Raw genomic sequence first — 12,970 nt, 5'->3', positions numbered from 1 at the left:
ACCCTTGTCGATTGGGCCCACATTTCATCCTTCAAAGTAAACATCTCCGCCCACTCCTTGCCAGTGGGCCACAATTAGCGGTACAACTTCCGTTCTTTCCTTCGCATGAGTGGTGGGAAGGTTTGTCACTCTCTTCCTCGTGAGCCACCCAGAACGGCGCTCACTTTTTCTACCCTCGCACGAGCTGACTCGCTTTTAGCAACGCCTTCATTGGAAGAGGTGTTGCTAGGGGGCTACATCCCGCCTTCCTCGACGAACCAAAGAGAGGAAACAAGTCTATTCAGCCCTACCATCCGCCGTCGCGCCCCCCCCTCCCTGCGCGCGTCTCCGTCTGCCTGTCTGTCTGGCAGGCGGCTCCGCCAAGTCTGACCCACGCCATCGCGGAGTTTTTTGGGGGGGCAAGCACGGGAGCAGATCGGAGGTTTGGTCTCGGTCAATGTGGGAGCCGAACTCCGCGCTGTCAGGATCGGTAAGGACGAGTCGGAGAGAGACGTTTTTCGTTGCATCAAGTGCAGCACTGTAACCCACCTTCTCTTCTCCCCCCCTCCACCCACCGCATTCCCCCAGGCGGGGAAGAAATACGAGTCTCGGTTGTGTGGAACGAGATTGATGGGGAGGGAAGGAGACTCAGTTGGGGGAGAGAGAGGGGTTGGGAGGAATGTCAGAAAGGGGGAGCGGGCTCAGAAAATTTCAGGTGATGGAGAAAAAAAGCCTTGCAGAGTCGATGGAGAGGGCTCTCCTTTGAAAGGAGGGGAGGGACGGCAGAGTGTCTGCTGGGGACACAGCTTGAAAGGGGTTGCGCCTGGTAAGAGGGACGTTTTCTGTGAATATAATGAGCATTTCTGAGCCAGCCAACTGTACAGCTGATCAGGGTTTATAGAGACATTGGGATTGGGGTGGGGGATAAGTTTGCCACCTTGAAAGTACATGGGAAAGGATTCATCTGGTTTTAGAATAGCCGAAGGTTTGGGGTTTTTGTTTTTTGTTGTTAGTTGCGAAGTCGTGTCTGACCCATCGACCCCATGGACAAGGTTCCTCCAGGCCAGTGGGTCTCAACCTTCCTAATGCCACGACCCTTTAATACAGTTCTTCATGTTGTGGTGACCCCCAACCATAAAAATATTTTATGTTTTCCATTTCTTTTTTGAAAATATGTGTTTTCCAATGGTCTAGCTGACCCCTGTGAAAGGGTCGTTCGACCCCCCAAAGGGTCGTGACCCACCGGTTGAGAACCACTGCTCCAGGCCTTCCTGTCCTCTACCTTCCTCTGGAGTCCATTTAAACTCACACGGACTGCTTCAGTGACTCCATCCAGCCACCTCATTCTCTGTCATCCCCTTTTTCTTTTGCCCTCCATCTTTCCCAGCATTAGGCTCTTCTCCAGTGAGTCCTTCCTTCTCTTTGGTGGCCAAAGTATTTGAGTTTCATCTTCAGGAGCAAAGAGCAGTCAGGGTTGATCTTCTCTAGGACTGACCAGTTTGATTGCCTTGCAGCCCAAGGGACTTGCAGGAGTCTTCTCCAGCACCATAGTTCAAAGGCCTCAACTCTTTGGCACTTAGCCTTTCTTATGGTCCAACTTTCACAGTCATACATTACAACTGGGAAAACCATAGCCTTGACTATACACACTTTTGTTGGCCGTCCCTTAAATATACAGGAAAAGTAGAGATGCAATTCTGAGATCGTTCCCGGTAGATAACAGTGTGGGACAGAATAGGTATGTATTCTGGCAAGTAATCCCACTGTCTTCAATTTTACTTCTGCCCAAGGGAATGTGCATAGGACTGCATCTCTGAATGCTCTTACTAAGTATAAGAGCCATTCAAGAGAGCCCCACTTAACTTCTGAGCAAATATGCTTGAGTATGTGTTCTGAATCTGCAATACTGAATTTCAGATTATTAATAATAATTTGATTATCAATATTAATGTTACATAACAGAAGAAAGAATAAGAGTTGGAAGGGACCTTGGAGGCTTTCTAGACCAACCCCTTGCTCAAGCAGGAAACCCTACACCATCTCAGACAAATGGTTGTTCAATCTCTTCTTAAAAACCTCAGGTGTTGGAGCATTCACAAACTTCTGGAGGCAAGTCGTTCCACTGATTAATTGTTCTAATTGTCAGGAAATTTCTCCTTAGTTCTAGGTTGCTTCTCTCCTTGATTATTTTCCATCTGTTGTTTCTTGTCCTGCCTTCAGGTGCTTTGGAGAATAGGTTGAACACCTCTTCTTTGTGGCAGTCCTTTAGATACTGGAACACTGCTATAACATCACCCCTAGTAACTAGACATACCCAGTTCCTGAAATTGTTCTTATGTTTTAGCTTTTAGTCCCCTAATCATCTTTATTGCTCTTCTCTGCACTCTTTCTAGAGTATCCACCTTTATTTTGTGACCAAAATTAAATGCCAATAGTTTATTTCACTAGATGCCACTAATTGTTTCTAGCCCAAGATTAATTTTGGGACGCAGTCCTTATTGTTACTCATATATTGCAAAATAAAAATTGTTATTATCCCCCACTGTTCAAACAAGAAGCTGTGTTATTGTCAAATACACAAACCGAGAAAAACGGTTTCCTACTGATCCTACTTTTGCTGTTCTTGAGTGTATCATGTTGGGTAGTAAAGCTTATAGGACTTCCACTTGTGTTTGCTTAAACCATAGTTCACCTTTAGCCACAATTCACATACTTTGCAGGTAGGGATGTTGATAAAGCTTGGAACATAACTGCACAGAGGACTCAATTTTAATTCAAAAGAAAGTTGAATGAATCCTATCTGAAGTATAGCTCATTCTAGCCAGCCAAATGTGGGATCCACCAGTGCAATCATACACCAAGTTAAAATAGTCTTTTTATGCCTCACAGGTGAAATAAATTTTACACATTATAATTGATCTTGTGCACATTGTAGCATAAACATTGTATACCATTCTAGAATATCATTCTTGAAAATGTATAAAACAGATTTGTTACATTTTGGGAATAAGAGTTTGGGCTATCAAAGTATATACTGCAAAACCTAGAAGAAGTGTGACAAAGTTTGGTTTTTCACTTTAAAATTAAATTGTTTTAGGTAATTTGCATAATTAATATCCATGCATTTAATAAATTTTCTCCTTTGTTACATTAAAAAAACACAGATTTTGGAGAGACTGTCCTCCAAGTGCTTGGACGCCATTGGTTGGGTACCCCTAATCTTCCTGATTTTAACTGACAACAAAATATACCCTCAGGTTGAATGACCATTAATGAAAAAACATATCCTCAATCATCAGAGAACCTTATACTTTCCACAGATCAAGTAACTTCTTTACCATGGTGTTTTTTTTTAATGGTCCAGTTTTGTGTTGTTTTGCTACAAAATCTGATTTATCAAATCACAAAGTTTAAATAGAAGCATGCTTTAATTTGTAAGAGATTATGTATTTGTATTAAGCATATATTCCCCAAATATCAAGTAATTAACACATCAAATGTAGAAAATATGGTTTTCAAGCATCTACAAAGAGATGGGGAAGAGATAGGGAAAGAAAATGGGAGTGGTATAAAAAAAATTGACCTCAAATTTAAATTAGGGACTGCCAGGAAAAATAAATGATTAGATTAATATCATATTTATCTATAGTTGATATTGCCACAGTGGTTGCATTCTAGAAAAAAGTTCTTCAAAATTCAGGAAGAGATGAGACAGATACACAATCTTCAGGTGGTTTCAGTTGTTTCAAGTTTATGATCACAAATTTTATAATAAATACCAGAAATGATAACAGCTTCTGCATAGTTAACTATTCTGAACTTTCTTAAATCACTTTAGGTGTACTAAAATGCATTTTTTAAATACCTACACTAAACTAATTGAGCTATGAAGAGCTTATCTTCTCTGATTCCTGCCTAAAAGCTAGCCATAAAAAGTTCATTAGGAAAATTAGATTATCTCTAAAATTTGGCAAGTATGCACTGCTATTGAGAAACTAGAAATTAAAATACATATTCACTTTGGGCATGATTTTTTCCTTCTTAATATTATCATAATATTATTAAAGCACCTTTGTTGGTGGTCTATGTTAGTTGGACATGCAGCTGCTAATGGATCAAGAATCAGTATAAGACTTTAGAGATCTCCACTACTACTAGAAAGGCACATTGTTTCAACCTTCCTAATTCATCAGTTAACCTCTCTTCCCTTTTGGCAAGGTTTTCAACAAACAAAATTGTTCCATTAATACAATAATTTTTAAACTAGTTTTTTGTCTGGGCCATTTAAACCCAAATCATTAAATATTTTAATTTGAAGTTAACAATTTAAGATATAGATAGTTTATAAAATAAAATGTTGAAATATTCCATTAATTTTATAGGTAACAAAATTTAGTGATGGTGATTCTGTGGAAAACATGCTAGAATTCTAGCTCATAAAAGTATTTTTTTTTAATTGACAGCAACAATTATGTAATAAATCAGAAGGTAATCTGACAATGTTTGAGCTGCGGTGAATTTCTAGTACTAATTTTCCAAAAAAAGAAGAGTGAGTTAGGTTTTCAAAGCAGTCAAAAATGTCTGCTTGGTATTTTACTATGAGGCTGAAATTTGATCTGACAGCTGAGTGGACTTAAGCTGATACTGTATGAAGACTCCTTTTTCAACACTTTGTCACGCTTTCATGTTTGTCCAGAATAGGTGTGCTCTTCCTCCAAGGTTTCTTCAGTGGGGATCTTTTATCTTTTGTTTTAATATAATAAATGTGATTTCTAAAACAACATACACACAATTGCAAAAAAAAAAAAAAGCTTCTCAATAAATTCTGTGAAACATAAGGACAAAACAGTAAGAAAAAGACCCCTATTCATCTTAATTTTTCTAGGCTTCACATCTTTACTAGATGTCAGCACAGTACAATAATAACCTCTCTGTTAGGATTTATTTGTATTCTGTTTCTGAACAGAAATGTCTTTTGAGGATAAAGAACTCTAGAACATCTAAGCCATTTGTGCTTATATGATCTTTGGGGGAAAAAACTTCTTCTCCCAAGAAAACCAAGAAATCCAATGATAGTAGACATGACAGGCTTTAAAGATATGTGCTTCCTGACCAATTAGGGAAGGTGCCAGTCAAGTAATTTTTTTGTGATTAAAATGGTTGATCTACAAGCTGTTTAAAAATAAAAACTAGTTTCACATAGTTGTGTACAAAATATGTTTTGATCTGTATCAGGTAAGAAAAATATTTTGCGTGGCAGTTCTATGAGTATTTTGATAGTATTCATATTATACCATGAAATATTCAAGCTCTGTATTCTTGCATTTCAAGTAAGGGTTGAAATGAAATATTTTGGTTGTCCATGATTTTAAAAGATCCAATAGAGAACTCATGTGCACATGTAGTACATACGTACAGCATACTAAATAATGGGTTGAGTCTTTAAATACAGTGGAACTCACTGAACTTGCAAATTGAGGGAGAAGGCAACTTTCACCAATTCCCCTTCCTTTCTGCAATCTGCAGAGTTAAATTGTAAAATTTACGTCTTCAATAGGAAAGCTCCACTAGAAAATAGTTTCCTCCATCAAGGAAGAATGGATCTGTCTACACAAGGACAAAACAATATTTCTGAAATACCTTACTTTAGCAATTACTTTACTTTTTACTTTTATTTAGATTTTTATACCGCCCCCTCTCCCCAAAGGGACTCGGGGCGGTGTACAGTCAAATAAAAACACATCAATAAATAGAAAATACAAACACAAAAGAGGAGGCAATAAGAAACTGTACATATCTGAAGCAAAGTAGTTAAAAGCAATCCTTTTGTTTTGCTGTGTGTTGTCCTTTTTTTAATATTCTGTTTGTTTCATCACAGGAAATGGTATCAATATGTATTATCTGTACTTTGGTTGAAGCATCAGTTATAGTATACAGTCATGTGAAGAAAAAAGTACACCTTCATCTATCAAGAGATAATAAAAACCATCTGGTCCTTAGCAGTTCCGAAAAGTAGGTAAATACAACCGCAGATGGACAATGCATGACATATTACACTATGTCATCATTTATTTTACAAAAAGAAAGCCAAATTGGAAAAGTACACCCTTACACCCTTATATGTATGAAGAGACTAAGTAGCAGCCAGGTGCTGCTAATCAAGGGCTTTGATCAATTGATCATCAGCAGGTGTGATTACCTCTATAAAAGCCAATGTTTTAGAGTTTTCTGGTCTCCAGCATTGTAGTGTGTGTTAATGCCAAAGAGTAAAGACATCAGCAATGATCTTAGAGAAGCAATTGTTGCTGCCCATCATACTGGGAAGAGTTATAAGGCCATTACCAAACAATTTAAAGTCCATCATTCTATAGTGGGGAAGATTACTCACAAGTGGAAAGCATTCAAGATAGTTGCTGATCTTCCCAGGAGTGGACATCCCAGCAATTTCATCCCAAAGTCAGATTGTGCAATGCTCAGAGAAAATGCGAAAAATCCAAGTTACATCTCAGACTTCACAGCATGTTAAATGTTAAATTTCATGACAGTACAATTAAAAACAGATGAAATGTTTTGTATGCAAGGGTTGCCAGGAGAAAGCCTCTTTTCTCTAAAAAGAACATGGCAGCGTTTTGCAAAATTGCATATGAACTAATCACTAGACTTCTGGAATACTGTCCTTTGGACAGACAAGATAAAAGTGGAGGTGTTTGGCCTTAATGCACAGTGCCATGTTTGTCAATAACCAAACATAGCATATCAGCACAAGCATCTGAAAGGGATCTTGGAGTCCTAGTGGACAACCATTTAAATATGAGCCAGCAGTGTGCAGCAGCTGCCAAAAAAGCCAACACAGTTCTAGGCTGCATCAACAGAGGGATAGAATCAAGATCACGTGAAGTGTTAATACCACTTTATAATGCCTTGGTAAGGCCACACTTGGAATACTGCATTCAGTTCTGGTCGCCACGATGTAAAAAAGATGTGGAGACTCTAGAAAGAGTGCAGAGAAGAGCAACAAAGATGATTAGGGGACTGGAGACTAAAACATATGAAGAACGGTTGCAGGAACTGGGTATGTTTAGCTTAAGAGAAAGAAGGACTAGGGGAGACATGATAGCATTGTTCCCATATCTCAGGGGTTGCCACAAAGAAGAGAAAGTCAAACTATTCTCCAAGGCACCTGAGGGTACCTGAGGGTAGAACAAGAAGCAATTGGTGGAAACTAATCAAGGAGAGAAGCAACTTAGAACTGAGGAGAAATTTCCTGACAGTTAGAACAATTAATCAGTGGAAAAGCTTGCCTCCAGAAGTTGTGAATGCCCCAACACTGGAAGTCTTTAAGAAGATGTTGGATAGCTATTTGTCTGAAACGGTATAGGGTTTCCTGCCTAGGCAGGGGGTTGGACTAGAAGACCTCTAAGGTCCCTTCCAACTCTACTATTGGATTGTATTGTATTATCTCATACCAACCATCAAACACAGTGGTGCAGGGGTAATGATTTGAGTGTGTTTTGCAGCCACAGGACCAGGGCACCTCGTAGTCATTGAGTCGATCATGAACTCTTCTATATACCAAAATATTCTAGAGTCAAATGTGAGGCCATCTGATTGTTAGCTAAAGCTTGGCCAACCTTGTGTCATGTAACAAGACAATGATCCCAAGCACACCAGCAAATCCGAATGGCTGAAAAAGAAAAGAATCAAGATGTTGCAATGGCCCAGTCAAAGTCCAGACCTCAACCCTATTGAAATGCTATGGCGGGACCTCAAGAGATCTGTGCATAAACCAATGATCACAAACTTTAATGAACTGAAGCAATGTTGTAAAGTAGAATGGGCCAAAATTCTTCCACAACGATGTGAGAGACTGATAAAATCATACGGAAAACATTTACCTCAAGTTATGACTGCTGAAGGTGGTTCTGCAAGCTATGAAATCACAAGGTGTACTTAGTTTTTCACACATGGCTTCTCCATTTTGGCTTTCTTTTTACAAAATAAATGATGACATGGTGTTGCTGTTGTATGTCATGTGGTGTTCATCTATAGTTGTATTTATCTACTTTTAAGAACTGCTAAGGCCAGATGATTTTTATTATAATACGTCAAACCATAGAACTCAAAGAGGGTGGACTTACTATTTCACATGACTATGACTAAATTCTATTGTACAAATTGAATATAAATGCAAAACCACGCACTTTCTCTCTCTCTCTCTTTTTCCCCCCAGTTTATTAAAAGCAGCAATGGAACGATTTGATGTAAAGCCACCTCCTTCCCGGAGCCGTTCAAAGACTGCTTTATATGTCACCCCTCAGGATCGTGTGACTGAATTTGGCAGTGAACTGTATGAAGACGGGGGGAAACTCTATTGCAGTTTTTGCAATGTAGTCCTGAATCATGTCCGCAAGTCTGCAATCAATGATCATCTCAAATCCAAAACACACACCAAACGTAAGGGAGAGTTTGAAGAGCAAAGTGTCAGAAAGAAACCACGGACCCTGACTGCCTCTCTGCAGTGCAACAGCGCAACCCAGACAGAGAAACCCAGTGTAGTCCAGGACTTTGTAAAAATGTTTCTGGAAGCTAGCATTCCCCTTGAGAAGGCTGATCACCCCGCTGTACGAGCATTTCTCTCTCGCCATGTGAAGAATGGGAACTCCATACCCAAGGCTGACCAGTTGAGGAAAATCTACTTGTCTGACGGGTTTACAAATCAGCTTATTAAATCTGAAGAACACTGAGAGGAAAGCCACGTGGTTCTAGGTGTCAAGTATTACAATTGCATAGCAGTGATGTGGTTTATTTTTATATTCATGCACCTGCAATAGGTTTTGTATTGTAAAATGACAATCTGTCTCGGAATGCAATGGTGTTCAACCAAGAGTTGATGGCTAGAATAAGAGGTTGCTGAATTTTGAGGGGGGAGGGCGGGCAGGAAGTGGTAAGTAGGTGCCATATTGCTTAGTTTGTAATCCCAGTCCTTAATACCGTAGAAAACTTCCATTGTTTCTTTTACAGTATATTTGTAAGTGAACAAATTAGTTATGGTTACCCCCCAAGTGTTTAATTTAGGGCTTTAGTACTAAAGGTGTCTTATATGTGTCTTATTTATTAGGCCCATGTTCTTTGTATAAATTTATCTTCATTTTAACTGTATTTAGAATTTTTGCAGTATTCTTGAACTTTGATTTCCAGTGGAGTTGTCTCAGTTCTGCTGTGCAAACGGCTATTCAAAGCTTGCTTTTTTGTTTGATTCTCTGTAATTCCATACAGTGTAAAGTAATTCACTCTTGCAAAACCCACCTAAGTGCCAATGCACTTTACATTGAAGGTAAAGCAAAGTACCTGCATTTAGATTTTTATTTCCATGGACCTCTGTTTGGATATAAATGGACTTCCTGAAAGAAAAAATGTATTAGGCACTTGGCAGGAGTAAAGAATGGTTTTGCAAGGTTTTAATAATACTATAATTAATCAGAAGAAGTCATAGGCTCCGAGAACAGCATTATATAGTATAAGCAGTTTCTTATCAATGGAGGGGGTTTGCAAATAACGCCTCTCTCAAATGTTATTTTCTGACATGCTGTTTCTATTTCTTAAAATTAGGAAATAGAATTGTCCTGAATATTTTTAATCCATTTGAATATTTAATACTGAATGTTTGAACATTGCTTCAGTTTGGATCTGTGTAAATACATGTGTGAAACAGATTTGCTGATAACCTTTACTTAAATACATGTTTCCTTTTCTTGTTTGAAATTCTATGCTGGGAGCATATGATTATTGATAATTTAACTCTTGATTAAAATGTTCTTCATGTGTTACTTAGCTGCAAGGTATAATTTTGCCCAAGTTAAGCATGGTTAATTTAAATAGTGCTTAAAGCCTAATGATTTAAATTATTATATAATATCTGCTAAATTTTGTTTTTAAAAAGTTAATGTTCCTTAAGATCATGCCCCAGTTAATTAACACTTTACTTTATAATAAATTAGCAAAAGAAGCGAGCAGTTTCTTATGACTGGTATGCTTACAAGTACTACAGTGAAATGCAAGCTCCATTCCAGTGAGGGAAAATACAAGGGAACTTTTCATTATTGAGATCCTATTTGAATTAGATCATGCATTATTGTCTTAGTCTTGCATATTTATCTTTCTTTGAATTCAAATTGATAGACAGGAAGCTAGGCTGCTACACTGTTGCACATTTGAAATGTCCATCAAATTCATAACAAAGCTTAAAATTAATAAAGGTCTAAGCTCTACTTGGTTTATTAAAGTCTGGTGCTTATACAAATTGTTCTCTGACTTTTTCCAAGGAACTGCTTGGCATATTAAAAATTGCGACTTTCATCTTTAATTGACAGATTTGTGTACAAAAATTGAGCAGATCTTTTTTTGTAAGAGTAAACCCCAGAAAGAGTCTTTCTGTGGAATGAGTCATTAATAAGTCATCATTAATTTTTTATCCTTTAATTTCAATAGTTTTGTTTGTAAGTATTATTAAGTCTGAATATCGCCTAAAGTTTCTTCTAATTTTGGAGAAGCTTCTAGCTTTCTTCACAAAAAAAACATTTCCTTTTCTACGGTTTGTGCTTTTTTATTTCTTGTCAAGTTACTCTAAATTTTGCAAAAATGTAAAATTGCTTCAAATTATCCATCAAAGCTTGGGGGGAAATGAGATTGTTCTTCCTTAGCTAAACATTAGTAAGCCTTAATTTAATTACCTATACCTGAAGCACAATTTCCGTAACAAAGTGCTAGCGTGCATAAGTCATATGGCAGCATAAACAAGGCCTGCTAGTGGTATTTTTTGAATTCCTAAGACTACCATACTTGTTGAGTTTTAATTTTTTAATATAGTCCATAACTATATTAATTTGCAGAAGTGCATTTCAATTTTATAAACAGGCCTTGTCATCGTAAAATTTAGGATTAGATGAGTGCCTCTTCCTACAAACTAAGCTCGCTATAATAAATTAAAATTAGGAAAATGTCACAATTTTTATCTAAAAGAGTGCTATCTAAACAATATATAGGATTTTGTTTTTGTTTTGCAGACTTAACTGATATTTACTTTTGTAGAGATTTTTCTTTGCTTATATAATGAAATTTGTGTGTTAGTTTAAATAGGGGACTGTAATGCATTATCATCAATAGATGTGTATTTCTTGTCTGCCTCATTCATAAGCCTGTTTTGTATGAAGGTTAGTAACAGAGTGGAGGCCCTGTATGTAATGCAATGGAAAATACATGTTTTAAATTTCATAAGATTATATCATTCTGCTACATCGCTACTTCCATTTGCCATCTTGTACATTAAGAAGGACATATCAGCACAAGCCTTTTGTGTTTGTTTGTATGTTTTCTTTTCACTGTTCCAGCTAACGTACAGAACAGTAGTCCACATATCTTACACTTTTTTTAAAAAATCACAATTTTAAATGTGCAAATGAGATCCAGAGGAGCAAACAAGGCTCCTGCTTTTATTATTTTAATAAAATTTGTGCATATACAGTGAACAAGGAAATCAGTAATGCTATCCAGCCAAGATAATACAATATTGTTAAAACCGATTTACTGAGCAACTATATGGACAGAAAAAGCCAAGGCTGCAGTCTTCTACTTGAGTACTTGAAAGTAACTTGTTTTGGATTTTCTGTAAAACGTGCTTCTAAATAAATTGCATAAAATCAGGCTACATAAATGTAATTTTTAGGCATAAGGCTATAAATGGCAACTCAGTATTTATGGTGGTTCACTCTAATATGTGTTCAAGACAAACTTGTATTCAGGTTTTCTTAGAACTGAAGTGGGTGCATATGTGCACATCTGCGTGGGAAAGACAAATGTTAGGGTTTTTGAAAATATATTGAATGAAGCAATTTCATAATCAATGTTGGATATAAACATCAGATTCAAAATATCCTGAATGGGCGAATAAAGATACTAATAATGGTCTGTTGAATATAGATTTAGCTTTACTCCCCGAAGATCAATGGATCTTGGTCATTGTTTGCTTTTCACATTAATTTCAATAGAATTTAAGTATAGCCAATGAGAATTAAGCTGCAATAAATTTAGATGAGCTTCCTTCCATATGGAACTATTCTGAATTGGACTTCAAATATTTGATGCCTATCTGATTATCTTGTTTTAAAAAAAACTAATTTCTAATGCCAATTTTTAATCCTAATACTGGATTGAAAAAAATCAGTCTAGTTTATTATATAAAGTATTTCTTTTTCTAGCTAAGGAATGTTCTTACAACAACATCCAAGATTTTAACACTTACGTTTTTAAGAGTTAATTGATTGCAACCATACAAAATTTAATTGCTAAATTCTTAATTCTGTGTCTCTCTGGTAACATTTTTTTTTCCTTTGAACAAAATAAGGAATATAATTATAATGTAATAATTGCATTTAATTTATAGATGCATATTGTATTGATAACCTTGCTACCCTTTTTTACTATTCTATCTTTGAATTTGCTGCTAGGTTGATTTTTCTTTTGTTTGGTTGGTTTTTTGGTTTGCTCATGCATGTTGAGCATTCATTGTCTTTATATTTTTAATGCTCTGTGTTAACTTTACAGAATAAAACATTTTAAAGCAAAGACCGCTTGAAGGAATATTATATTCAGAAGCATCAACGTACTAATGATATTTTTTTCCTCTCTTCTGTTGCTTTTTGCTCTTTATACTAAGAATGAATGTCTTAGTATAATTAATTGCTTTGCTTCGTTACATGAGGAAAAAGTTGTCAAATTATTGAATATAATGACACTACCCTGAATTGCATTTTAAAACTGCTCTTCCTTCAAAAAATAGTTCAGGGGAATATGTATGGATTTTTTCCATCCCAGTGCTCTGCAAGTTTTATTTTTATAATATTAGACTGAGAGTTAGTGATTGGTCTGAGGCAGATTGGGAGCCTCAAAAAGAAGTAGGCATGAACACGGATTTCCTTACATGTAGCCCGGGGTG

General features: G+C 36.8%; 1 protein-coding gene across 1 annotated transcript; it reads left to right on the top strand.

Annotated features, from left to right (window-relative positions):
* The first annotated feature begins 336 nt into the window (after window positions 1–336).
* Window positions 337–12,594, top strand: CGGBP1 (CGG triplet repeat binding protein 1). Its single transcript, XM_081953336.1, has 2 exons — window positions 337–469; window positions 8,210–12,594. Exon 2 carries the CDS (start codon window positions 8,226–8,228, stop codon window positions 8,721–8,723), a length of 498 nt encoding a protein of 165 aa, XP_081809462.1. The 5' UTR covers window positions 337–469; window positions 8,210–8,225; the 3' UTR covers window positions 8,724–12,594.
* Window positions 12,595–12,970: the final 376 nt, after the last annotated feature.

The sequence above is a fragment of the Natrix helvetica genome (genome assembly GCF_964273705.1).
Source record: "Natrix helvetica genome assembly, chromosome: 4".
Lineage (NCBI taxonomy): Eukaryota > Metazoa > Chordata > Lepidosauria > Squamata > Natricidae > Natrix > Natrix helvetica.
The sequence above is the reverse complement of the archived record's forward strand: the minus strand, read 5'-3'. Positions and strand labels throughout refer to the sequence as shown.

What these genes read in the sequence shown, in the direction of transcription:
- CGGBP1 (XM_081953336.1), top strand. Translation starts at nt 8,226, where the DNA reads ATGGAACGATTTGATGTAAAGCCACCTCCTTCCCGGAGCCGTTCAAAG.